Here is a 27443-nt window from a genome sequence, read left to right as displayed (position 1 = left end):
GTGACACAGTTAATAAAGTGAAGACAAACCTGCATCTTAAATGGTGTTTGGATGTAGATGTAGAGACGGTTTAGTTGTAAGAGCTGTGTTTGCAGGACAAGTGGTGTAAATGTTAAGTGAGTTTGACTAAAAGAGAAACCTCCAGAGTGAGTGAGTGAGTGAGTGAGGAGGGGGAGAGAGGAGGAGAAGGAGGGAAGGAGGAGGGAGGAGGTTGAGCAGAGCAGAGCAGAGCAGAGAGGGGGATTCATGACTGACAGGCATGAGATCCTATGGGGAATGAGTAACGGACCAACTGGAGCTGGGAAACCCACCCAAAGGCAATTAAGGGTAAAGGACGACAAAAATATTTGATAAACTTTTCTCCCCCTCCTCTTCCCTCATCCAACCTCCTCCTCTTCTCCTTCTTCTTCTTTCTCTCTCTCTCTCTCTGTCTTGAACTGGGGAAAGAAGAAGCGTGGAGAAGCTGGATGGATGGCGATAAAACTAATGGAGCAAAGAATGAAAGAGTCGAGTCCGACTTCACTATCTGGAGGAGGAAACATGTTCCGGATCAGATTGTGAGTTTGGAGCTGCAGCGGCGAACCGAGCTCAAGAAGAAGAAGAACCGGCGTGGAAAAGGAAAAGTTGCTCCAGTCCCATGAAATGAAAAACTTTTTTGGGTCCATCCACGCAATGACATAGAGGAAACTTTTTGGGAATATCCTTTTTCTTTTCTGCTCTTTTTATTTATTTATTTTAAAGAGGCGCACCAAAGACGTGAAAGTCGCTGTAGGACTTGACGCACTGGGAGTTGGGAGGAGGAGGAGGTGGTGGTGAGGAGGAGGAGGAGGGGGGGATAAGACTGTATCACTGTATCTCGTATCCTCGTATCCTGTCCTGTCGTGTCCTTGCTGCCGCAGGGCGATGGGGGCCGCGCCGGGCTCGGGCTGGGAGGAGGGCGAGTTCGAGTTCAAGTTGGTGTTTGAGGAGGAACCAGCGGCCCCGGCGCCGCGCTCTGCAGCCGGCCCCGGGGAGGAGAGCTCCGGCCCCGGGGAGGAGAGCGGCGAGGGCACGCTGCTGCACCTGGAGCCCTGCAACACCACCACTTACACTACCAACAACAACAATAACAACAACAGCAGCAGCAGCAACAACAACAACAACAACCAGGGTCAGAGTCATTTATTGGATAGTTGATGGTGTAAACGTTTATTTTATTAAATTAACCCTCCTGTCCTCCTGGGTCAATGAAGGAAGGAAAGATAGATGGAGGGAGGGAACAGATTGGGTCAATTGGGTCAAAAAGTAAGGACGAAGGAAGGGAGGAAAATAGCATTGTGGAAAGAAGGAAGGAAAGAACGATGGAAGGAGGGAACAGATTCATTCAAGGAAGGAACAAGAAGGAAAGAAGGAAGGGAAAAGGGAAGGAAGGAAAGAAAGATGGAGGGAGGGAACAAATTGGGTCAATTGGATCAAAAGAGGAAGGAAGAAGAAGTAAGGGCGACGGGAAGGAAAAAGGAAGGATGAAGGTAGGGAACATATTGGGTCAATTTGACCCAGAAGGACAACAGGAGGGTTAAAAAAAAGGTGGCACACTGGATAGACAGGCTGCCAATGCATGGGAACTTCTGTATGTGTGTGTGTGTGTGTTGTGTGACCGATCGTGTCTGTCTGTGGATGTGGATGTGTGTGTCTATGGTGCAGGAAGAATGGCTCCCAATGGCTTCCTTTTTCTTTTATTCTGGTATAAAGATAACACAGCAACACAGAGATGTCATCAAAGTGCAACTGCAAGCATTCAGGTCTCCAGCTCAGAAGTTTCTTTCTTTTTTTTTTTACATTTCAATACAAAACAAAGACAACATGTAGTATAGTTGATCGTATAGTTAGTAGAAACAATTATCTATATAACACTTGTATGAGAGCTATTTTCTTTCACATTCAAACAATATAGTATAAAACTTAACATTTAATGGAGCCCACCTGATATAAAGATAACACAGCAACACAGACCACATCAATTTTGCAGGAATTCATAATGGAGGTTATTTCTAACCCTGTTACAGTTGCATGTGTTGTAACTTGGGCCTTCATCTGCAGCCTGTGTTGTGTGTGTTGTGTGTGTGTTTTGAGCTTGTTGCGTGTGATGTGTGCGTGCCTGCTCCTGTAAGCATGCATGCGAGCGCGGGTATATTTTTATTGTGTGTTTGTTTTTTTGTGTGCGGTATGCATCTGAGTAGAGTGTGTGTTTGTGTGTGTGCATATTCTGTATTCCTGCTTAGTGCAATTGTGTGTGTGTATTTGTGTGTTTGTGTGCGTGCAGCAGCCCCAGACTCAATGTGTTTCTAATCAGCTGTGCGTGTGAGTAGAGTTAACAGCTGCCATCTGGGAAGGAACCTCAATCTCTATGTACTGAACGTGCACCACATACACACCTCCCTCCTTCTCCCCCCCATTCTTCACTACACACACACACACACACACACACACACACACACACACACACACACACACACACACACACACACACACACACACACCTCATATCCTCACATCCACTCTCTCGTTTGTTTCCCGCCCACACTGGCATACAGTTGTATTACCACACCCAAGGCATGAAAGTGAACTGCAGGAGAAACAAGAGGGCAATTCTTCACTCTTAGGTGATTACGTTTTTATTTTTCAGAGTATAAACCTTCGCAGAAGTTACTTCATGCCTTTTTTTAACCCTCCTGTCACCCCTCCCTCCTTCCCTTCCCTTCCTCTCCTGATGTTCAGTTCAGATTGTGCGTTCCCACTAGTGATACAGATACACAAACTGGTGGGACACGAAATTTGTGGCTGGTGGTGGTGGTGACACATGAAACAAAGCAACCACTGGCTGCATCATGTGTCTTGTCTACCAGTTGCGAGCTGTTAAACTAAACTGTGATTTAATTGTTGCATATTTGAATAACTTTTAGATGAGGTAGCGGTGGATGTTAGTGCTGTTTGTATTGTACCACTCCTACTTTTTTATTTCTTAATACTGCAATCTGAAATCAGAGTATTTGCCAATACAAAGCAATGAGCCAAACCTTCCCTAAACTAAACTTTGTACAACAACTCCTGCATGGACATCGTAGTCATAATTCTCAACATGAGGCCTGAGGTGTTTGTGTGCAACCACTTAATGAATGTAATTTATAGTAGAAACACAGAATATGAAAACTAGAGAAACAAAAAATATTAGGAATATCAGTTTGTTCCAATATTTAATCACGATTAATTGCAGTTTTTTTTTAAAAATCGGTTCAAAATCCACCTTTAAAGAGATATTTTTCAAGTGTTTGGTAAAAGGCTTCATGTTTTCTGGTGGCAAACTCATTTCACAACAACAGTAATTACAAAGAAATAACCTCAGAGGAAGTGATGTGCTGTGTTTTCAGAAACCGTCGCCGACTCCTGCCGGTCTGCACTCGATGGTTTAAACCAACATTTCAGTAACTGTTATAATAGGAAAGATTTAAGACGAGATGAAGAGGTACACTTATTTAAGAATTCATAAGAAAAACATAATTAGTCTGAAAAATAAGCAACATTTTGTGTAGCAGGAGTCCGTAGATCCTGATTTCCTAACCTGTTTGTCTTTGATAAGATCTAATATTTGGGGATGAAGTATAAACATTGATTCAAAACAGCTTAGCTTAGGTTAGGCTTTCCCAACTGGTTGTGCACACAAGTTGTGTTTACCTTTTAAAGGGATAGTTCAACATTTTTGGCAAATCCCTATAGTCATAGCAGTAGGTTTGTTACCTTTAGTTGTCGGTGCAAGATATTTTTAGAACGGCGGAGCAGAGCCACGAGTTTCTCAGAGCTATACTACGGAGGCTCATGGGATTTCTTGGTTTCCCTCATCAAATACACAATCCGACAACTCCAAAACGCTCTGGTGGACAAGTTGTGACCTGCACATTCACCACGCTATGAGATAATAACTGAACGTTACCACACAGAGTTGTTTTAGAGGTAAATGCAGAGACTGCTGCTGAAAAACTGCCCCCGACGGGAATGCGCATCAGCGGTTTTGCATGAATTTACCTCTAAAACAACTCTGTCTGGTAACGTTGTGTTATTATCTCATAGCGTGGTGAATGTGCAGGTCACAACTTGTCCACCAGAGCGTTGTGGAGTTGTTGGATTGTGTATTTGATGAGTTTGATGAGGGAAACCAAGGATTCCCATTAGTGTAGCTCTGAGCAGCACACGGCTCTGCTCCGCCGTTCTAAAAGTAGCTTGCACCGACAAAGATGTTGGCAGAACACCGGCTGATTTTGCCAAAATGTTGAACTATCCCTTTAAAGCTCTTCTTTAGATGAAACTGGTGAGTTAGTCAGACTTAATACTCAGCAGCCCTCAGCCACCACCAGTGTTGGGAAAATGTATATACACTCCTTAATTTCATTATACTGGTTTGGCAAGGGAGCATATGATCCGATTCTGCCCATGATCACGTTTTTTGAGGTTCAGCTCAGGACACATAATAAAATATGACCATATACTTGAGCTGTTAGATTTAGATTAGCTTTATTGTGTTCAATAAGTGTTGGGTAAGTTTTCTTGGCTCGTAAAAAACCTCCTCTGCTGGTCCATACACAAACATCTAAATCTTTATTTCATGTGAAAAAAAAACCCAACCCCTCCAGCAGAAGACTTGCCTCAGCACTGCAGCTTTAATCACTTGGAAATATTTTTGTTGCCAGGAAACATTTGAGGAGATTTTTCACCCCGAGTCTTAATTTGTTGGCAGTTGCTGTTGTGCGTCCCCATTGCCCAAAAATTGCCGGTATGGCCCGCCGCCCGCCACTGCAGTGCACCAATGATCAATTGGAGCCCTCGCTAATTACAGAGTAACTACCGTTTGGCTCCGTGTGGAGGCCGACCGCACCACGCTGGGGAAATGTTGTGGCGAGGGCCGTGGTTTTGGGGGTCGTGTCCTCATGAGGATGGTTGTTTTAGTCCAAGAGGTTCTGTTGAGCATGTTTTCTGAGAAACCGTCTTCACATCCATCATCAGGAATTAGCAGAGGAGTGTGTTTGTGATTCTTTTAAAAGTGTAAGACTTGGATCAGTGAGGCGAAAAACCTAAACGTCATGATTTGGTTAGAATTAAAATAGTTCTTCACATGCAAAAAGAGTTTTAACAAAGTGTTGGGGCGGCATTTGGTAAATTGTTTCCATATGACTTGGAAGATTTTGGAGTATAAAAGGAAAATCGACTTTAATATTAGTTAAAGTTTATTGCCTATTAAGACGAACATTCTACGGATGTTTTATTCTTCATATATCACTCCTAAGTATTTCTGAGCAGATTCTTGGAAGTTATTATTTGTAAAATAATTCATAAAACACATTCATAGTTTTGAAATGCACTAAATGTCAACAAGATTATCTTTTAAAATGTGGTACATAACCCTAACCCTGGATTATCATGAATTATTTTATACGTTTTGAACAGAAGCAGGATAACTGGCGAGCCATTGTGCTAAGCTAACCTATCTGTGTCCTATAGCTTTATAGGTATAAGAATGGCATTGAATGGCCTTGTCTGATGTTTAGCAAGGAATAATATGATCGCGAATGATAAATATTTCCTCTCCCTCTGTGTTTAAGTGACAAAAAATGCAGCACTTGTTTGAGAGACACTAACTGTGCACTTCCTGAGAAAACGCTCCAGTTGCATGAATTGTCCATATGGCAACGATTACAGTGCAGTAAATCAAGGAAAACTGATGTGTAATGAATGATGCAGGCATGTTGACGATTTCCCAAAAAAACTAAAAAACACACAATCTTTACTTACCACAAATTGTGTTTACAATATTTTGATTGACATCTAATGAGTCTTTCTTGGTGCCAGATCCTGAAGAGCGGCAGGTTTTCAAAGCTGAACTGTCATCGTGTGGTTATGGAAGAAAGATCAATGGGAGGTCACATGATCCTGAAATCCTGCAACATATGATAGGAAAATAAAGTGTGTGTTTGAACAGAGTTGGAACAAAAACAAGCCAGAAAGTAAATTGTTGCCATGTGGACGTAAAGGTGAATATCAGGGAAATTAAACCAGTCTTCATTAGCAGCACATCAGTCCACAGATGTTGATGATGCTCTCAAGTGTTTTCACCCCCGTGCCCTGAACTTACGGTATTTGTTGTTTCTTCGCACTTGAACGGATTATCTTCACTTTGCACTTTGACACTTTGTGGTATGTCTGCTATTTATTCTATTTATTTTATCCCTGTGCACTACTATACTCAGAGGTGCGTTTTATCAATCCACTGCCATTCAGTGTTTTTATTTTCCAGTACTTCAAGGTTGTCATTTCATTCATTCATTTTATTCATCCTTAGATTTTATTTTTATATATATTTTTGGTAACCCTTTAATTTACAGGCCGCTAATTACATGATAATTTCAAGAAATAGCCAGGAAATAACAAGTAATTGCGTCATAATATCTAGAAATAGCCTAGAAATAACAGTCAATTTCATAGTAATATTGAGAAATATAGCCAAGAAATAAAAATTGATGGCGTAGAAATAGCCCAGAAAAATTTGATTGTAATTGACAACTGCGAGGACGTGACCTTTCCCCCCAAAAAAGCATGAAAATCTAAGTAATCTTTAGGCTATTGGCTATTTCTTGACATTACAATGCAATTAATTGGCTATTTCTTGACATTATCACATAATTAGTGGTCTGTAAATTAAAGGGTTACCTAATTTTTTTGTGTATGTGGAGCCAGTGGCAACAAAATTTCATTCCACTTTGTACCTGTGTGGTATACTGTGAAATGACAATAAAGTAATCTTGAATCTTGAATTTTAAATCTTAAATCTTGAACCTCCTTCCAGTTACAGACAACCACTTGGCTACCACTCATGCTGGACACTCGATCAGCATCCCTAGCCCGCCGCCCTCGGCCAGTCAGCGGGCCGGGATGCATTCGCCGCCTCCACGAAGGGCGCCGGTCAGAGAGTTCAGCGGGACCTACGAGAGCCTGCCAGCTCGCTCTGTACAGGTGAGACAACCTCGTTACCAACACTGCTTGTTCACAATCATACATGAACATAACATAAAAAGGTTTATGGACCATGGATCTCCATCATCAGATATAAACCCTCACCACCTCATCAGGACTGGGAAACGCCTGATGTCAAATTTAACTAATTCTACTTAGATGCACATTTCTGTGATGGTAAACCAAGTCTATGAATGTTTTCAGAGATGTCACTTCTGTCACAGTCCCACTCCCAAAACAGCGATTTAGTTGTTCTTCCTAGTTTTGTCAAAATTCAGGGAACTCTCATAGTACAAAACTCATATTAAAGGAGACATATTATGCCTCTTCTCCACAAATTAAGTCCCCAGGTGTGTTAAAGACATGTCTGTGACATGCTGTTGTCAAAATCCACCAAGGATCAAACATCACAGCTCTCTTCATCCTCTCAAAACAGGCCTGTTATGTTCAGAACGGCTGGTTTCAGTGTCTGTCCCTTTAAATGCAAATGAGCCACTGCTTGCCCCGCCCCTTATACTGGTACCGGTACTCACAGGTATGGGGAACAGCTCGTAAAACCACATGGATTTTAACCCAAGGAGCCTGTAAATTACATTAGTTTTTTGTCATACCCCACATTTCAGGAGCTAGAAGGCAAACAAATATGTTAAAGAGTCTTCTAAAGATAGATATAAGATAGATATTACCATAATAATATGTCCCCTTTAAAACCTCTGGTGGATTTCTTACCTTCATGACAGACTGGAAGTGGACATTTGAATAAGTTAAACTTGGACTTTGCTAAAGCAATCCATTTTACTTTATATTTGTTTGCTTTATTTCAGTTAATTTCATTATTCCATGTTGATTTTTTTTTTCATTATTGCTGCATGGAAATGCATTTGCAAGCTGGGAAGTCCATTCTTGCATTTAGCTCCTTCAACATCCAGTATGTGAATCAGTTACTGAAAAAAAAAAAAATTCCATGTTTTGTCAGTGTGAAATAAAACATGCTAAGAAAACATACCGTTGATGTTGATTAAGTGAATCTGGTGTTTTTTTCCATCACACTCGTAGCCGTTAAGTGGTTTTTTAAAGCAGAAGTGATAGTAGTTTGGAAACAGTTCCTGCTCTCAGCTGCATTACTTCATGATGTATGTACATTACGTAACTGTTCTAAAATCAGATTAAAGCTGCTGCTAAACACAGATTGAGATAGATTTTGTAAATTAACTGCAAATGGAAATAATTTGTTTCTTAATGTCGATTATCAGGCCAAAAATCCAAAATGTCTAGACTGCTGAAAATAAACCGATGCTCTTGATCCGTCAATGCATGTTTTATCCAGTCCATAACTTAAAGTTTCCAGCCAATAAAAAAAACAGGAAATCTTTACATTCTGGGGAAAGCATGTGTTTTACATAAAAAAAAAACTGGGCCAACTATCATTACTTATTATATAGTACTGATTAAATAGTTAAAGGGATAGTTCAACATTTTGGCAAATTGGCCCATATAGTCATAGCAGTAGGTTTGTTACCTTTAATTGTCGGTGCAAACTATTTTTAGAACGGCGGAGCAGAGCTGCGAGCAGGCTCATGGAATTTCTTGGTTTCCCTCATCAAACTCATCAAATACACAATCCAACAACTCCAAAACGCTCTGGTGGACAAGTTGTGACCTGCACATTCACCACGCTATGAGATAATAACAGAACGTTACCAGACAGAGTTGTTTTAGAGGGAAATACTGTACATGCAAAACCGCTGATGCATGTTTGCCTTCAGGGACAGTTTTTCAGCAAGCAGACACTGTATTTACCTCGAAAACGGCTCCATTATTATCTCAGGTCACAACTTGTCCACGAAAGCATTTTGGAGTTGTTGGATTGTGTATTTGATGAGTTCGATGAGGGAAACCAAGAAATCCCATAAGCCTCCGTAGCGTAGCTCTGAGCAGCTCGCGGCTCTGCTCCACCATTCTAAAAATAGCTTGCACCGACAATTAAAGGTAACAAACCTACTGCTATGACTATAGCGATCATGGCAATGGGCCGATTTGCCCAAATGTTGAACTATCCCTTTAAATAGTTAATTATAGTATTTATTAAATATGAGTCTGTTTGAGTCTGAAAAGTAAAACTAAGACAATGAATCATCTCCTGTTCAGGTGTCAGAGTCTCGTGTGGTCGAGTGTCCCAGCATCCAGATCACCACCATCTCCCCTGAAGACGACCCGCCGCCGACCATCTCCAGCTACTGGGACATGGGCGGCGGCGGCGGCGGCGGCGGCGGGTGGGACCGAGAGCGCCTCTACCTCCCCCTGCTGGACCCGTTCAGCTACCGCGACCGCTGCCCCGGCTCGCTCAGCCCCAGCCCGGCCTCCAGCCCGTCGTCCCGCGGCTGGCTGAGCCCCGCCTCCAGCTGCGACTCGCTGCTGGTGGAGGAGGACGAGCTCAACGACGCCACCGCCATCATCAATTTCGGGCTCTCGCCGTCGTCGTCGAGGCCCACCTCCCCCGGGGGTAAAAAACGCAGAAACTCCCCCCTGGCTTCGCCCTGCACCTCGCGGAGGAGCAGCTACTCGGAGGAGCTGCAGGGCTGCAACCTGGAGGGGGGAGACTCCGCCCCCCAGTCGCAGGCGCCGCCCAGCAGCTGCGAGCTCAGCATCCCGCAGAAAACCAGGAAGACGTCACTGGAGCAGGTGAACGTTTCTGTGGTGAAATGTGTGGGTTTTTGTTTATTGGGAAACCAGTCAATTACATAGCAGAGAAATCAACAGTCGACAGTTATGTTTCCTTTTTTTTTTTTTTTTTTTTTTACAGAAAGTAAAAAATAGCCTTTTATAATTGTCAAGTTCTCCTCACTCTAGGGAAGTTTCCCCCACTTGAAAGGGGCAGCTTGCTTCGGAAGATTTCAACTGGACTTCACTCAATGACCAGGAATCAATTCTTTCTTTTCTTTCTTTTATTTGAAAAGTTGTCATGGCCAAAAGCAGGTGAAAAACCTTAAACACAAACACAAATAGATCAAGAAAAAATAATAAATCAACATAACAAGGGGGCCAAGGAATTATTGAATTTGGGATTTCAATTTCAATTTCAGTTTTTTCAGCTTCGAATTTGGGATAGGTGCAGTAAAGGGTTAAAAATAAACCCCATGGGACATTTTTTCATCCTGGTACCTGTCAGAGTCTTAAAGTAGACTCAGGGATGGCTCTACACTGGGGCTAAGGGGTGCTATAGTCCCGTCAAAAATATGTGTAGCCCCAGTTAAGCCCCTCAAGTATTTCATTTTATATTATAAAATACATAACTTTTTTTTAGATTAAAAAACATTTAAAACTTCACAAGTAGCCATTCTGTTCCAATCCAATCCCCTGTGCCTACTCCATTGACTGGTGTACCCTACAACCTGTGTGTGTGTGAGGGGACAGGAGGTGAGGGGACAGGAGGTGAGGGGAGGGGAGGGGGGAGTCTTTTTTTATGCTTGCGCGTTAGGATCGTTTTGTGATCACGAAAACGAGTGCAGATAGAAAATGAAGACTCAAGACCCAGTCTTCCAGAGGGACAAGGAAGAAGAGGGTGATGCGAAAATGAATCTGAGAGAGCAACTCGTGAGCCAGGACTTGAAGGAGCACCAGAGCAGTCCATTATGTGTTATATAACTTTATCCACCGCTACATGTATTGATTTTTTGCCGGCTTCCTTGTAAACAAATGCAAAAGCACCAGATTTGCATAGTTAATTAATAATTGAAGTCATGAAAATCAATTATTTTCTTAGCACCCCCACGTATCGGTCAAGCCCCCCCTTAGCCCCGGGAGAGAAAAAATCCTGGAGCCGTCCCTGAAGTAGACACATTAGATATTAAGAAAAATCTCAAAATGTTTTCATCCAGTGTACAGGATTTTGGTATAGGGGAAGATATACATGCGATTTAGAGAATTTTCAGCTAATTTTTGATATTTTTGTCCCAAAATCAAGTCAAGATGTGTTCAAAACTTAAAAATAACCATTCTATTGAAGTCCTTGGCCCAGAATTGTGTAGAAAAATGTGTTAATTTGTCTCTGTGAGTTGTTTACTTCAAGAGCTATGCCAATTTCAATTTCAGTTTTTTCAGCTTCGAATTTGGGATAGGTGCAGTAAAGGGTTAAAAATAAACCCCATGGGACATTTTTTCATCCTGGTACCTGTCAGAATCTTAAAGTAGACACTTTAAAGATTAAGAAAAAACAGGTGGGGAAAAAAAAATCCACTATGTGCTCGTGGACCCCTGTTTCCATCTAGACTATCATCACTGTTGGTGACCGAGCCTCCTTCATCTCTGTCCTGCAGCTGTCTCCCAGGGAGGTGGACCAGGAGCAGGCTCAGGGCCACCTCTCCCCCTGCCCGCTGCCAGAGACCCAGCAGACCCGGAGAGAGCCTCCCTCTCTGGGCATGGACTACCTCTCTGTTCCCCCAGCTCTGGCCTGGGGCCGGGCCAGAGCCAGCGCCCACAGCCCCCTGTTCAGGCAAGACCACCACCAACACAACAACACACCAACACCTACCTCCTTTATATCTATGCAGATATCATTATCTGGCCTCTCATTTATTATTATTATAACGGCTGCTAACTTTGTACACTTATTTTATTACCATTGTTGTTATTACTATTATTATTATTATTATTATTTATTTATTTTTCTCTTTCTCTTTTCTTTCTCTGCAAGTGGCAATGCGTCGCCTAGCATTGTCACCTGCATTATTATTATTATTTTTTGTTCTTTATTTATTTATTATTTTCTTTCTTTCTCTGCAAGTGGCAATGCGTCGCCTAGCATTGTCACCTGCATTATTATTATTATTATTATTATTTTTTTTTTTTTTCTTCTTTCTCTTTTCTTTCTCTGCCAGTGGCAATGCGTCGCCTAGCATTGTCACCTGCTGAACAATTTGCAACAATATAATTGTAATTGCTGCCAAGACCCTATGTAGGTTATTATCTATTGTTTTAAATGTCTGAATGTAATTTAATTTAAATAGCTATTTATTTTTCGTTTGTGTACCATGGGACCACGGATGGAAACTAGCTTTCTAGCTAAATCTGACATATTTACATCAAATAATTGTTTTTGTATGTTCATGAATATGTTGAGTCCCATTTCAAATAAACTAATTAAAAACACCATATCCTCTCATCAGGAGTCAAAACAATCATCAGTTACTAATGAAGCTAGCTAAGTTTTTATTCTTTCAGCGTATCATTCGAGTAGAGGTGGATGTGACGTGATTATAAATTATGTAGTACTGTATTTAAATTATGTAAGGTTGTTCCTTTTTGCACTAGTTTTGTATATATTTTTTTTATTGTTTTAGGAATTGTAGGATATATATATATATATATATATATATATATATATATATATATATATATATATATATATATATATATATACGTATTTCTTCTTTGTATTTTATTTTATTTCCTTTGCACATTTCCTTTTGGAGCAACCTGGCATAAGACTTTCCTTCAGGATGAATAAAGTTCTATCTAATCTAATCTGATCCGCAATTTGAACAAAACTTAAATTAATTTACTCAAATAAGTGTTAATAATCACTTACTGTGTTCTGTATTGCCTATTTTGCTCCTGTTATGTTTGCATGTGTAAATTAAATGTAAGTCTCGTCAGCCGGTCAACTAAGTAGTTATTCATCCACATCTGTCGTGCATATCCGCCTCGACTGTGTTCAACAGTAAAAAACTATATAAATTTGATCTCCTGATCCTCTGCAGGTCTAACGCTCTGCCGCCACTCGACTGGCCCCTGCCGTCCCAGTTCGACCAGTACGAGCTGCGTATCGAGGTGCAGCCGCGGCCGCACCACAGAGCGCACTATGAGACAGAGGGCAGCAGGGGAGCGGTCAAGGCTACGCCGACCGGACATCCTGTTGTCAAGGTGAAGTACAGACCAGCAGGTTTACATACAGCCACCGCACAAACACACAATCTCTGACTGTTGTAATGTTGCATTTAAATGTAGTTTAAAGGGATAGTTCAACATTATGGCAAATTGGCCCATTGCCATATCCCTATAGTCACAGCAGTAGGTTTGTTACCTTTAATTGTTGGTGCAAGCTATTTTTAGAACGGCAGAGCAGAGCCGTGAGCTGCTCAGAGCTACGCTACGGAGGCTAATGGGATTTCTTGGTTTCCCTCATCAAACTCATCAAATACACAATCCAACAACTCCAAAACACTCTGGTGGACAAGTTGTGACCTGCACATTCACCACGCTATGAGAAAATAACAGAACGTTACCAGACAGAGTTGTTTTAGAGGTAAATGCAGAGACTGCTAGCTGAAAAACTGTCCCCGACGGGAACACGCATCAGCGGTTTTGCATGAATTTCCCTCTAAAACAACTCTGTCTGGTAACGTTGTGTTATTATCTCATAGTGTGGTGAATGTGCAGGTCACAACTTGTCCACCAGAGCGTTTCGGAGTTGTTGGATTGTGTATTTGATGAGTTTGATGAGGGAAACCAAGAAATCCCATTAGCCTCCATTGCGTAGCTCTGAGCAGCTCGCGGCTCTGCTCCGCCGTTCTAAAAATAGCTTGCACCGACAATTAAAGGTAATGAACCTACTGCTATGACTATAGGGATTATGGCAATGGGCACAATTTGCCAAAATGTTGAACTATCCCTTTAAGGTAGAAAATGTGTGCAATAGTGGAACAAAAATGTGTGGCTTCTTGTTGTGGCTCGCTGCCTCTGGCCTCATCACAGTTTGATGTCGTCCCTCACACTGAGTGTCTCTCTACAGCTGTGTGGATACGCAGAGAGGAAACCGCTCTCTCTCCAGGTTTTCGTGGGAACGGCTGACGACAGATCCATCCGGCCGCATCCTTTCTATCAGATACACAGGTACTGAACTGCACTGCACTTTACATTTAAAACCAAACTTTACTAACCAAGCATGTTGAATATTCAAGGGAGCTGGCGGCCTGTATATCCACAGAGCTCATCGTGTGATCGCTGTGGCTCTAACCGTTGCATAATCTACCACCAGCTGCTTGTCGTGTTGGTCTAGGAGATATTTTGCACCGGCCATTGTCAGTGTAGTTAGTTAGTTAGTTCTTGATGCTTTAAAGGTCCAGTGTGTAATATTTGGCAAGGTAAAATCTGAATACACCATGGATATATAGTGTATAATCGCTATAAAATAAAATACGTTTGGTTTTTGTAGCCTTATAATTCTTTGGTAACCCTTTAACTTACAGGCCGCTAATTACGTGATAATGTCAAGAAATAGCCAAGAAATTACAGTTAATTGTGTCATAATGTCTAGAAATAGCGGTCAATTTCATAGTAATGTCGAGAAATATAGGCAAGATGATTAACGATTGATTGCATAGAAATACTCCAGAAATAACGGTCAATTGCCAGGACTTGGTGGAGAAAAAATTCAAAAAGCGAGAAAAGCATGTGTAATCTTTTGCCTTTAAGAAAAAACATGACATTACTATGACATTGACCATTATTGCTAGGCAATTTCTTGACATCACTACTCATTAATTGTTGTTTCTTGGCTATTTCTTGATATTATCACATAATCAACGGCCTTTAAATTAAAGGGTTACCAGTTCTTCTTTTATACAGTATATACATCTAGTAAGGGTCTTGCTTTAGAGAGTGTTGCCACCTTGCGCTGCCACGTTTGTATGGCAGCCCGAATGGGAAATCCAGCCAGCCAGAGACTAGAGCATGTTTCACAAATAATAAATAAATAAATGATAAATAATACATTCATAAATAAACCAATGAAGGAGAAGGCGGAAGGAAAGAAAAAGGAGGAGGAAACAGCAGAGAGAGAGAGAGTTAGTAGTTTTTTTTTATTTTTTTATTTAAAGTGTTACAAACAAAACAAAACAAAAACATACACGACAATACAAAATAGCAAGTGCAACAAACATAGAACGTATTAATAGTAATAATGGTAATAGTGAAACGGTAATAGACATGGGGAGTAATAGAGGTAATAGAGTGTGGTGAGAGGTTATATGATAATGTGAGAAAAGTGAGTTAGTAGTTTAGATCTTCACCTCATTGCTCGATGCTCCTGAAATACTCCCAGTCGTTTGGGAAGACAACAAAGTTTTTTTGTCCTCGGAGGCCACCGTCACTTTGCCGATGCGAGCGAGCAAGTGCAACCTAGAACCTGAACACTAGATGTCACGGTTTTCCTCCCATTTTACACACTGGACCTTTTAAGTGGAAAATGTTCAAATATGGGAATGGCTAGTGTGACGTCACGAATCACTTCCGTGTCCAACCCCTGCTGCTAACGTATACAGCAATGCATGTTCTTCTTTGCTGCCCCCCCAAAACACACACACACACACACACACACACACACACACATTTATAAGTTACATAGAGACGTTATATGAGCTAACGTTTAGCGCTTAGCTACCAGCTAACTAACGTTTACCTCCGTGCCTGGACCACCGCGATCCACTGGTTCACTGGCCTCCTCCGGTAGTATTACACATGTATACGGTCGCATTGTTTACGTTGTGTGTTTTAATTAATCCTGTAACGTTAACACATCACGGTGACCGCGGTACGGCACGGTGACAGACAGGCACATTAATGTGCAGAGGGACCATAGACTGTATAAAAGAGAGGGACGAGGTTAACTTTACAGCTGTTTCCTTCGTCCCCACAGTGACTCCCGACACTTAAACCTGAGCTGCTTCTATACTGAAAAACTCTGACAAGTCAAACTTTAGGATGTGTTAGAGGACTAATTAATCTGTCTAACCATCTATGACACCTGAAACGGTAAACACAGCTGATCGATTGAAGTAAATCACCGAGTGAATTCACTTTCAGTCATTGAAAACAGCTGGTTCTTGAATGTAACTCGGTCAAAGTCAGACATAACCTCAAGATTTTTTGCAGCTCTGTTAGGTCATACAAGATGTAGCCTAGGCTACACTGACACAGTTAGACATCAGACTTGTATGTGCTCGGAGAAAATAGCTTTGTTACTTTCGTCCCACGTTACGTTCATCTTCTGTCTCTCTCTCTCTCTCTCTTTTATTATTATTTTTTTTTACAGTAAAAAAAAAAAAATATATATATATATATATATATTTATGCTATATTGTGCATTAAATTCATATACTACATATATGTTTATTTATTCATAAATGAAAGCCCCCGCTGTGTTTTTGACCCGGCTGTGCCTATTGTTTCTATATCCTGCGATTGGACACGGAAGTGATGTTTTAGAATGTGATGACGTAGCCACTAGCCATTCCCATTATTTTCAAATTAATAAAGTTATTTCAGAAAAAAGGATGAGATGGGTGCACAGGGTTCCACAGATCACCGATCCAGTTCAGGACCGTTACACAAACCCGTTTCTGCCTCTTCAGGGTGACTGGGAAGATGGTCGGCACCGCCAGTCATGAGAGCGTCCAGGCCGGGACCAAACTGCTGGACATCCCCCTCAACCCCGAGAACAACATGACCGCCCTGTGAGTAGAGGAGAGGCGCTCCCACAGAACAAACCGTTCTCACTTGTGCTCGTCGTTTCAGCCTCATGTTCCAATTTCAAGGCCGTTTAGAAATCAACAGTATAAAAACTGAAGGAGGTGGAGGATTGTTTAGATTCCTTTAACCAGAGCAGCGTGGAACAAAGTGACTCAGCAACAACTGCACTTAAGTGAAAGTTCAAGGTACTCGTCCTATAACAGAGTCTCTCCCTGCAAGCTCCTTTGCTGCTTTACTCCTCTACAACAACATAGTACTGCTCAATTTCACAACAAAGTCAAAGATAATAGAAAGAAAACCTATAATGTCAGTAAAGATTTGTGGAGCAGAACTTTCCTTTTAAAGGAATAGTTCACCAAAAAATGAAATGAAAGACCCGGGAGGCCGGTTCTCAGTCCAACGAAATCTTATATGAGAGTCAATAGCGGCCGACACAAATAGGTCCATAAAACTACACAAAAACCATCTAATATTCCTCCACACTGCTCGTCCAGCGCAATCAAAGTGTCCTGAAGGGATATAGTCCAGAGTTTACTTGGAAGCAACGTCATTTAGGACATTTTTACAGCCTAAACAGTCCTGTATTAATAATCAATAATCAATACAGGACTGTTTAGGCTGTAAAAATGTCCTAAATGATGTAATTTTGAGTAAACTCTGGACTATATCCCGATTTCATTTTTTGGTGAACTATTCCTTTAATCATCTCAAAATCCCTCAGATTTACCTTGTTATCTCTGGGTTTCATTAAACTAAACAACATGAAATAGTTAAATTTGTTCAACCTCACGCAGCAACAGCAGTAAAACGCTGCTCAGCCTCTATTTCCTATATATCACAGGGATACTCTCACCACATTTCACTCGAGTGGAGGAACTCAGAGCTGAGCCCTTAACAACCAGTTGAGCCTTTTCACTCGCTGACACTCGAATTTACAGTTTTCTTTTGTGCCGCAGCATCGACTGCGCCGGGATCCTGAAGCTGAGGAACTCCGACATCGAGCTGAGGAAAGGAGAGACGGACGTTGGCAGGAAGAACACGCGCGTTCGCTTGGTGTTTCGAACCCACCTCCCTCTAGCGCCCCCTGTCGCCCCGCCGGGCCGCGTCCTGGCGCTGCAGGTCGCCTCCATGCCCATCGAATGCTGTGAGTTGCACACACGGGTAGTTTTAGGGGAAACTGCAGCGGATATCGGTGGAGATGCACCGGCGCATCGCTGAAACAGCTGTGGCTTCGGCTCCTTAGTGCTTTCCACTGAAAAGATAAGATAAAAGATAAAAAGATAAAGATACTTCATTAATCCCCGGGGGGAAATTCAGGTGTTACAATAGTAGGCAGTAAAAGCAGATAATAATAAAAGTGAGAAAAGCATATAATCAAAAGATAGATACTTAGATAATAGAATAAATAGTTATACAAATATTAAAAACACCCACAAGGCAAGATAGGGTGTTGGGACCATGCAGAGACCTCACTGCAGACTTTTTAATCCCTTTTTTATGAAAGAAATGACTCTCTAACTTTGATTCTGTATCTCCTCCTCTCATTCTGTCTTTTTGGATGTAAAATTTAAAGAGGAACTGTGCAGGATTTACATTTGTACCTTAATTAAACAGCTTCAGAGTAATTGTGATGGTTAAATAAATGACTTGTAACTAGTTCCAGGGAGAATGGAGGCTCTCTGACGTCTCTTGGCTGAAAACCAAACTTGTAAGATCAGAGCCTCCGACCCGGTGTCCCAGCTCTCGTCTCTGCGGCACCGCCACACAAACGTGCCCCGTAACCCGTAATCTCTTGTTTATGACAGATAAAACTACATAAATATGCACGTTGTAATGCATATATATGATAAATAACATTATCCACCTCTCTATTGATTGCCTTCTCGAAGGCTTCTTTAAAAACAATTGCACATGGCTGGGAGGAGGGTTAGAGACACAGAGGAAAAGCGACCGGACTTGCATAGTTCCTCTTTAAACAAGCACCTTTCATCAAATTAGATCAGGGTTATGGCTATTAACTTTTATTTTCAGTACATTATTATCAGGTTTGTTCACAGAAATGGGGGTGTCTTGTCATTGGTTAACTGATTATCAATTATCTTTGTCTTTTAAAATCAGTTTCTACAGTGGCTTTAAATAAGAAGCATATTCACTCTAGTTAAGGGCTTGTTTAATTTTGCCTGACTCTTTCCCTCCTTGCCTCAGCCCAGCGTTCGGCCCAGGAGCTGCCTGTCATCGAGTCCGTCAGTCTCACTTCTTGTTCTGTGGAGGGCGGAGAGGAACTCCTGCTGAGCGGCAGCAACTTCCTGCCGATCTCCAGAGTGGTTTTCATGGAGAGAGGGACAGGTAGGAGGCAAAATACTCCTACTTACAATGTGATCTCTGATTTGGAAATGTGAGCTAGTTAGAGAAAACAACTTCACAATCTGAGAGAGAAATTAAAATATGACCACAGAGTCTTGACATTTAAATTAATTTGATCAATAGTTAAAGTAGAAATAATCCCTCAGGTTTCAAATTGAGCTCCACAAATTCAATTCAATCAACTCAGTGCAGTGTGCAGTGTGTGTGTGTGTGTGTGTGTGTGTGTGTGTGTGTGTGTGTGTGTGCTGGTTTTGATCTTTCCACAAAGCCTGTTTAACAACCGTCAGTCACTCAGATGTTGCACAGATGGAAATCACGCTGCACGTGAAGTGAATCAGGGAGCGTATAACAGGATGGATGACAGATGTTCTGTCTGTACTTGAGTGAGTTTTTTATAAATAAAGCAAGAAATGTAGGTTAGGGTCAACAGTGTTGTTGCCAGATTCCTACAAAAGTACATCACAAAGTGGGGAACATGTTTAAACTTTGTGTTTTGAAACAGGATTAATGCGCCTCAGGAGGCTTAAGGAGGCGTTTCAGGACGCTGTACCAGGGTTATCATAGTTAACTACAACTAAAAACGGACTCAGTGTGCAAAGACCTTAAGACTAAAACTAAAACTAGCAGTGAAAAAAATATTTAGTAAACTAAAATAAAAAATAAAGAATTTTTTTCCCAAAACTACAATGAACAATGCAAAACTAACTAAAACTAAACAGAAATGCAGATAACACTAGCTTAGTTTTAGGCAAGGCATCTTTATTTATATAGCACATTTCATACCAAGGCAACTCAATGTGCTTTACATAAAGACATAAAACATTTAAAAACAAACATTTTTTTAAAATGTAATCATTAAACATAGAGTTAAAAGCAAGAGCAAAGAAGAATAAAAAAAAGTAGGGAGAGAAAAGAAAATAGATAAAGTTTAAAGTTCTTAAAGTTTTTTTAGTTTTCTTAGAGATGGCTAAAGTTGCAGGAAGAGAATTCCACAGCTCAATATGGGACGACATCAAGATACGAGTGAATATAAGAGTAAATGTAACCTGATGAGGACTGATGGGAACATTTATGGGATGCAACTAAAAGGGAAAAACCCCACGTCTCATAGAGGCTTTCTCCTAAAACCTGAAAAACTAAAACTAAGGCTAAATAACCCCCAGTCAATTCCTCAAAAATAAAAACTAAACTAAAACTGCTTCATCACTTGTTAAACTAAACTGAAATTTAAAAAAAATCACTCTGAAAAACTAAATAAGAATAAAAACTAATGAAAATTTAAAAACTATAATAACCTTGTGCTGAACCCACGGCAGTTTGATGTTATGTAAATATGTTAATTATATATGTGTAAATATCTGCAGATTTTTAGGACATGAAACGGTTAAAAACATTGAAATAATCAAGAGCAGTGATTTCTGGTGAAGAGCAGAGGAAGAAATGAGCTCATTCATGTCTTTGCTGTCAAATAAATCAGCAGCTTGTTGTTTTGCTTTGTGGTTTCGGTGTGTGTGTGTGTGTGTGTGTGTGTGTGTGTGTGTGTGTGTGTGTGTGTGTGTGTGTGTGTGTGTGTGTGTGTGTGTGTAGGTTACACTTTAACTCTGCCTCTTGTTCTTATCTCTCAGATGGTAAATTGCAGTGGGAGGAGGAGGCTCATGTCGACCGTGACAGCAGCAACGAGGTAATTGAACACGAGTCCTTCATCACTGACTCAGCTGTAATTGACGTAAACAGACGCTGATGATGAATGAATCGTCTGAGGAATCGTCTCTCTCTCTCCTGGTCTGTGACACGTTGACGCAGGGCCGTTGCTAGGAATTCTGGGCCCCCTTAAAGAATACTAAAGTGGGCCCCTCCCCCTAACTTTTCCAGTTTTTTTTTTCTTAGACTACATATGTATTATCATTTATTATTTAGCTTACTTTGTTTTGATGCTAATGCAGCATTACACTGCAAAAACTCAAGTATCTTACCAAGAATATTTGTCTTATTTCTGGTCAAAATGTAATTTCTAGTCAAAACAAATATCATTATACTTAAAATAAGACACATCATATTAAAAGTAGCTTGTTTTTAGACACTTTTTACTTCTTTCAAGCATATTTTCACTTGGAATAAGTAGAACAAATCTGATAGTGGAACAAGTTTTTCTTCCTTATTACAAGCACAAAAACATGCTTTCACTGGCAGATTTTTCTACTTATTTCAAGTGAAAATTTGTTTGAAACAAGTGAAAATGATCTAAAAACAAGTAAATTTTTAGGTTATGAGTCTTATTTTAAGTGGAAAGAGATTAGCTTTGGCTAGAAATGAGACATTTGGACAAGAAATAAGACAAAAATTCTTGGAAAGATGTTGAGTTTTTACAGTGTACTATGAGTATTAGTCAGGGTCTTATGCAGAATAAATCAGTCATACAAAGATTAGACTACTGGGGTTTTTTATGGGCCCTACTGGGCGCTGGGCCCCTAGAATTATCATCACCTTTCTCCCCTATACAACGGCCCTGCGTTGACGTAACGTAACCTTCACACCTCTGTGTCTCCTGCCCAGTGTCTGATGTGCGTGAGAGTTCCCGCCTACAGCGACCTGTCCGTCAGTCGGCCCGTGTCCGTCAGTCTCTACGTGTCCAACGGGAAGAGGAAACGAAGCAGCACTCACTGCTTCAAGTACCTGCCCAGTGAGTTTCTATATATAGATTCAGATTTACATGCAGAGTATCAAATACAAAACATTTTCTGTATGAGTCGCTGCAGTACAGAAGATATATTATACACTGAAACTGTATTATTAAAACACAGGATCCTTCCTAAAACAAATACATACAGTATCATACATAGACACAGACATTTTTATTTCTGTTCACAGGTCATTTCTAATCATTGGACTTCTGTTCTGAGCTGTTTTGTGATTTTTAATATTTCATTGATCAGATATTTCCTCATCTGGCATCTTTTTTTGTTAAACTGAAAACAAAGATACATTTATAATGACAAAACAGTAGAACAGTTTTAATATCAAAAATGAATTGCATTGACAGTTATATACAAAAATGTATATTGATTACATATGTGAGGTGCATCTCAGTAAATTAGATTATCATGGAAAAAGTTTATTCATGTCAGTAATTAAATTCAAAAAAGTGAAACTAATACATTATAATCCATTACAGACAGAATGAAACATTTCATGTCTTTATTTATTTATTTTACTTTTAATTGTAATAATTGTGGCTAACATTGAATGAAGACCTAAAATTCAGTATCTAAAAAAAAAGAGTATTACAAAAGGACCAGTTTGAAATAAAAACAATTTTAATATGGAAATGTTGGCTTTCTAAAAACTATGTCCATCTATACAGTCTATCTATGCACCTTTTTGACTTGAACTACTTGTACTGTAGCTAATGGACTTTTCCATGATACTCTAACTCACCTGTATTTCACATTTTCATTAAATTTACTTGTTTCTCACTTTTGAACATGTTAAATATCGAAAACCATTTAGCGATAAGATAAATAAATCATGTGGTGTTACGTCTTGTGAGCCACAAACAATATTCAAGTCTATCTGATAAGTTGGACATTAAAGCAGAAGTAAGCGTTATTTTTGTGTTAATATAAGTCTTAAATAGTTATATCTTCCAACAGCAATCACTTACATAGAGTGTTTGGACCGAAACACGGGTCTCTCAGTCACTCTGCTCTGCTCTGAGCCGAGGAGAAAACATTTCTCGTATCCTACAAGTTTTATCCAATGAGGAGAGAGAACGGCATAAAGGGCTGTTTGTGCAGCCAAGGGATGCGCCTGAATGTGGTGAAGTAGGGACGAGGACCAATAGATCCATGACGAGGGCGGGGGCTGCTAACTCCATTGGCTGACAAGAAGTTATGGTGCGTTCAAGGCAACTGGTAACTCGTGCTTTTCCGACCTGTGAAGTCGTACCAGTTCGATCTGGTACGAGTTCACGGGTCAGAAGTTACGAGTGGCCGTTATAGTGACTTTCACAGGTAAAACAGGTCGGGAAAAACACGAGTGGGTTGCCTGGAACGCTACAAAGTCGTAAGTCGTGACTTGAAGCTGTAATTTACGGTTTCAAAAGCCTGCCTGGAACGCAGCATTAGCGAAAACGACCGGATCGCTTACTTCTGCTTTAATATTAATAGGTGTGCTAATATTAATATTAATGGTTGTTTTGATGCATGTTCATTGTTCCTCTCTGTAGTCATGTTTAAGGAAGAGGACCCTCTGCTGTCCCGGCCGTCTGTGCTGCCTCTGGACCGGGGGCCTGTTTGTCCCGTCGGGGGCCAACCGAGGGGTTTCCATGCCGACGACCGGGGTCTGGGCTTCCAGCTGCCCCCCTACCCGTCCACCTACTCGCCCCCCTGCCCCGCCGCCATGAGCTACCACGACGAGTACTGCTCCAAGCCCGACGCTCTCTCTACCGCCGCCGTTGCTGTGGACGACCCCGGCGGCAGCGGCTCCCGGGCGGCGGCGGCTCTGTCCGAGCGGCACCCCAGCTTCGAGAGCCTGGAGCTGGGCTTCACCGAGCTGCTGCCCCCCCTCTACCCCCGCGGCGGCCCCCAGCCCCCCTCCCCCTCCCCCTCCCCGTGGCTGGACTCGCCCTACCTGTCCTCCTCCCCCTCCCCCTCCCACTCCTCCTCCCTCAGCCCGTTCCCCGCCGGCAGCCCCATCTCCACCTCCCCGCTGCCCCCCATCCCCACCTCCCCTTACCCCCAGTACTCTGCCTACCCCTCCCCCCCCTCCAACACCTCCAGCAGCCACTATCAGGACATCTGCCCGGCGCCGTACTCCCACCACTACGAGGGCTGGGACCCCCAGGGCCGGGCGCTGCTGGGGATGGGGCACGGAGGAGGAGGAGGAGGAGAGCGGGACGCCAAGATGCAGGAGTGTCCTCTGGAGTTCAGCAGCTCGGTGTCGATGCACCACATCACGTTTGAGGAAGGTGAGTTCACCGTCTGAGTCTCACGTTGAGGAGTGTGAATTAGGGGATGTCACGATTACTTGTTTTCACAATTAATCGCCACAATTAAAGGGATAGTTCACTCAAAATTCAAATTTCACTCATTATCTACTCACCCTCATGTCGACTAAGGGCTGGGAGAAGTTTCAGAGTCCTCCGTGCCTTCTCTGAGTTACAGGGGGGCTCCGTGCAGCACTGCATGTCCATATGACGGTTGTGAATGGTGCTCACTTTTCTTCGTCCAAAAAGACACACCAACAAATACCTCCATAGTGCTCGTCCCCGACATGAGAAATTGTTCCGAAAAAAATTAAATAAGTCTATGTTTTAAGCTTGTTTGTAGCGGAAGCTCCCAGTGTCTCAGTTCACTGCTCCGCCGGTGTCAGTGCCAATCGCGCAAGATAAAATATAGACTTATTTAATTTTTTTCGGAACAATTTCTCATGTTGGGGCTTCAATACAAGAGGGACATTACAGACGAGCAGTATGGAGGAATTTGGATGGTTTTTGGTGTGTCTTTTTGGACGCAGAAAAGTGAGCACCATTCACAACCATTATATGGACAAATACTGCTGCACGGAGCCCCGCTGTAACTCAGAGAAGCCACGGAGGACTCTGAAACTTCTCCCAGCCCTTAGTCCACATGAGGGGGAGTAGATAATGAGTGACATTTGAATTTTGGGTGAACTACCCCTTTAATTAATCGTAAAGATTCCTAAATACCGTCACTTTCCAAGAAAGATAATAATACGTCAGAACCATGTCGGCAAAGTAAAGGTAAATGCATTGAATACTAAATGAATACTGGTAAATTTAAATGTACGTACCTAACGTAACACTGGATTGGTAGGAATTTAAATGTTAAAGGAGTATTATCGCAAAATTCGGCCACTAGATGGAGCCAGGCGGAGCTTATCAGATATAAACAAGTGGGCAGCTGTCAGAGAGAGAGAGCAGCCTCGTTTAGTCCCCCCCCGCCCCCCCTCCTTCTCCCTCCCCCCTCCTCCTCCCTCGCCAGGCTGAATGAACGTGCAATCGCGGGAAAAAGAAAACTCGCTAGTGGAAGCGGCAGCTCTACGTCGCGCACAACCACAACAACTGAAACGTCCTCCTCCTTAATAACGCTGAGAGGACAGCTGAAGAAAGACACAGGGACGTGGAGACAAAGTGTTCTACCAGCGATTCAGTGACTGTGAGCACCCTAACACTGCTACATTACTTACTGTTGCATATTTGTCCGGTTCGGAGGTCGGATTTGCGAGTTCCGAGTGCATTTTAACGCAGCAAGCGCCGGGCCGGCTTGGATCATAACAAAGACAAATGCTGCATTTGCCCCACGGACACTATACTGTTGGCGATTTTTTTTGTAAATTTAGTTATGGCTCCCCCCGACCTATCTTTTGCATATTTCAGCTTATTTTATGCTATTACTGCTGTATTTGCGATAATGCTCCTTTAATGTGTAATTTGTAATTTAAAAAAAAAGAAGATTCAAATAAACTTAAACATTTGGCATAGATTTGAAACATTTCCCAATGGGGATTAATAATTGGTCCTATATTAATAGATAATAGATAGATTACACATTCATAGTGTTTAAAAGAAATTGATTACTGCATAATAATCGTGATAATCGTAATACCGTGATTATTTCTCTGACAATAATCGTACCAAGAACATCTATTATCGTGACATCCCAAGTGTGAATATGTTGGATTGTTGAATGAGGAGACTGCTCTGCATGAATGAGATGTGTTTAAATATTAATGGATGGAAAACAGCCATGACAGGGCTGGGAATCAAACCTGGGATGTTGCAGCGTCTGCAGATTTGTGAAGGCACTTTTTAAAAAATGAGAATATATCATTCAGTTTTCTGTGATATTAAATTACTATTAGTTTTCCACTCTGTGTGTGGAGAGATGTTAGTCCAGGTTGTACTTGTCTCTGTGGCCAATAACAATATCATCAAACTTTATTACCTGTTCTGTCAGTCACAGTTTGACTGCACGATTTAAAAAAACAACGTCCTGCTCCGTCAGTGGAGTTTAAGTTTGAGCAAACAAATGTCACACACAGGTACAGGAGTTAGAAAATACACATTAGGACACGTTGTGAAGCCTGAGTGGAGCTGATGTGATGCGTCGTTGATGCGATGAAGTGTCAATCAAATATGTCCTGAAACAAACTCAACAGAGATGTCCAAACAAAGACATGCAGCAGTTTTTACTTTAATTTTGATTATTTTTAAAGTGCAAAATGGCCATTAGAATATCGTACATCTGACTGAAAGGGATTGGGTATTGACAATACTACTAATACCAATATTAATAGTTGGGGGTTCAGAAAGAGTCTGTCAGTGTAAGTTTGTTGTGATTTTTTTACGTAAAATCTTAACATGAACAAATATTTTTGAAGCTACCTCACCTCAGACGTAGTTTCTTATTTCTCAATGGCTGACATTTATAGTGATGCAGAAATGTGTAGATAAACTAATATCAGCCAATTTATCAGCTGATATCACCATGGATTTTACAGGCACTTTCAAAAAGTGTGTTTTCAGGCCCAAATAGCACAATAACAACCTTTTTTTTTCTTTGTTTGTTATTTTAAACGCTGCACTAAGTAGGCTATGATTGGTTTTCTTTTATTTGCATTGGGACACAATAAGACCTCTGTAAAGGGAGACACTTTGTTCAGATCCTGCAATTCCTGCTGCTGTCTTAAGTGTAAAAGTACAGCGTTAACACATCCAGGTTGATTTGCTTTTATTGTAACGATGCATGAGCTTAAGCTGCAGCAGTGACGCTGAGCGGAGAGATGGAGTTTATTAACAGGACTGTGTGACTTTGTCTCTTGTCCGTCCACAGTGTCAGAGTTCATTGGAGAGGACATCCAGTCTTACCAGTCCGGCTCACAGATGGACAACCAGCCAAACTGAGCTCAGAGCGGCTGATTTACTCGCCGTTTGATATTCAGCATCATTTAAGAAAAAGAAAAAAAAAAACCTTGTGCACTTGGTATTAAGACGCGTCGCTCCAGTTACATGTGATTCTGACCGGGGGACTTGGATTACAAGGACACTGTTGTAATTATGATCACAGGTAACTGTTTTGGTTTTATAAAGGGAAACTAATGTTTTTAACATGTTTTCAATATAAATTATACAAGAATCTGCTCGGATTATGTGTTTTTCTTTTGTGGAAAAAAAAAACTATAATTAACATTCATACAAGGTGACTGACTGTATTAGACCAGAGGAGGACGGAGGGACTGAGGGGAAAAAGGCTTAAACCCAGTGGAAAACAAAATGGTTTAATAAGAGACAGTATTTTCTTCAATCCCGAGTAACTGCACAAATTTGTTTTCTTTGTTTAAAGGGATACAATTATTTCTTTTTCCTGAAAGTGTCTTTATTTTAATTGCACAAGCAAAATCGTCGTCATCGCTCCTGCAGTAAGTAGGTAAGGCCTACTGTAGACGTTTCTCTGCTCAGCCCACTGAACGTGATGGAAACTTTCTGAGTAAAA

The 27443-nt window shown here is 41.4% G+C and overlaps 1 protein-coding gene across 1 annotated transcript; it reads left to right on the top strand.

Moving 5' to 3' along the window:
• Nucleotides 1-903: 903 nt before the first annotated feature.
• Nucleotides 904-26854, top strand: nfatc4 (nuclear factor of activated T cells 4; the record flags this gene model as incomplete). Its single annotated transcript, XM_083992162.1, has 13 exons — nucleotides 904-1150; nucleotides 6872-7038; nucleotides 9187-9720; nucleotides 11355-11530; nucleotides 12798-12960; nucleotides 13829-13929; nucleotides 16449-16550; nucleotides 17523-17710; nucleotides 18772-18912; nucleotides 20556-20611; nucleotides 21484-21610; nucleotides 23156-23896; nucleotides 26784-26854. The coding sequence occupies 13 exons, from the start codon at nucleotides 904-906 to the stop codon at nucleotides 26852-26854; spliced, it is 2814 nt and encodes a 937-aa protein (XP_083848288.1).
• Nucleotides 26855-27443: the final 589 nt, after the last annotated feature.

The sequence above is a fragment of the Trachurus trachurus genome (genome assembly GCF_905171665.1).
Source record: "Trachurus trachurus genome assembly, chromosome: 17".
Lineage (NCBI taxonomy): Eukaryota > Metazoa > Chordata > Actinopteri > Carangiformes > Carangidae > Trachurus > Trachurus trachurus.
The sequence above is the reverse complement of the archived record's forward strand: the minus strand, read 5'-3'. Positions and strand labels throughout refer to the sequence as shown.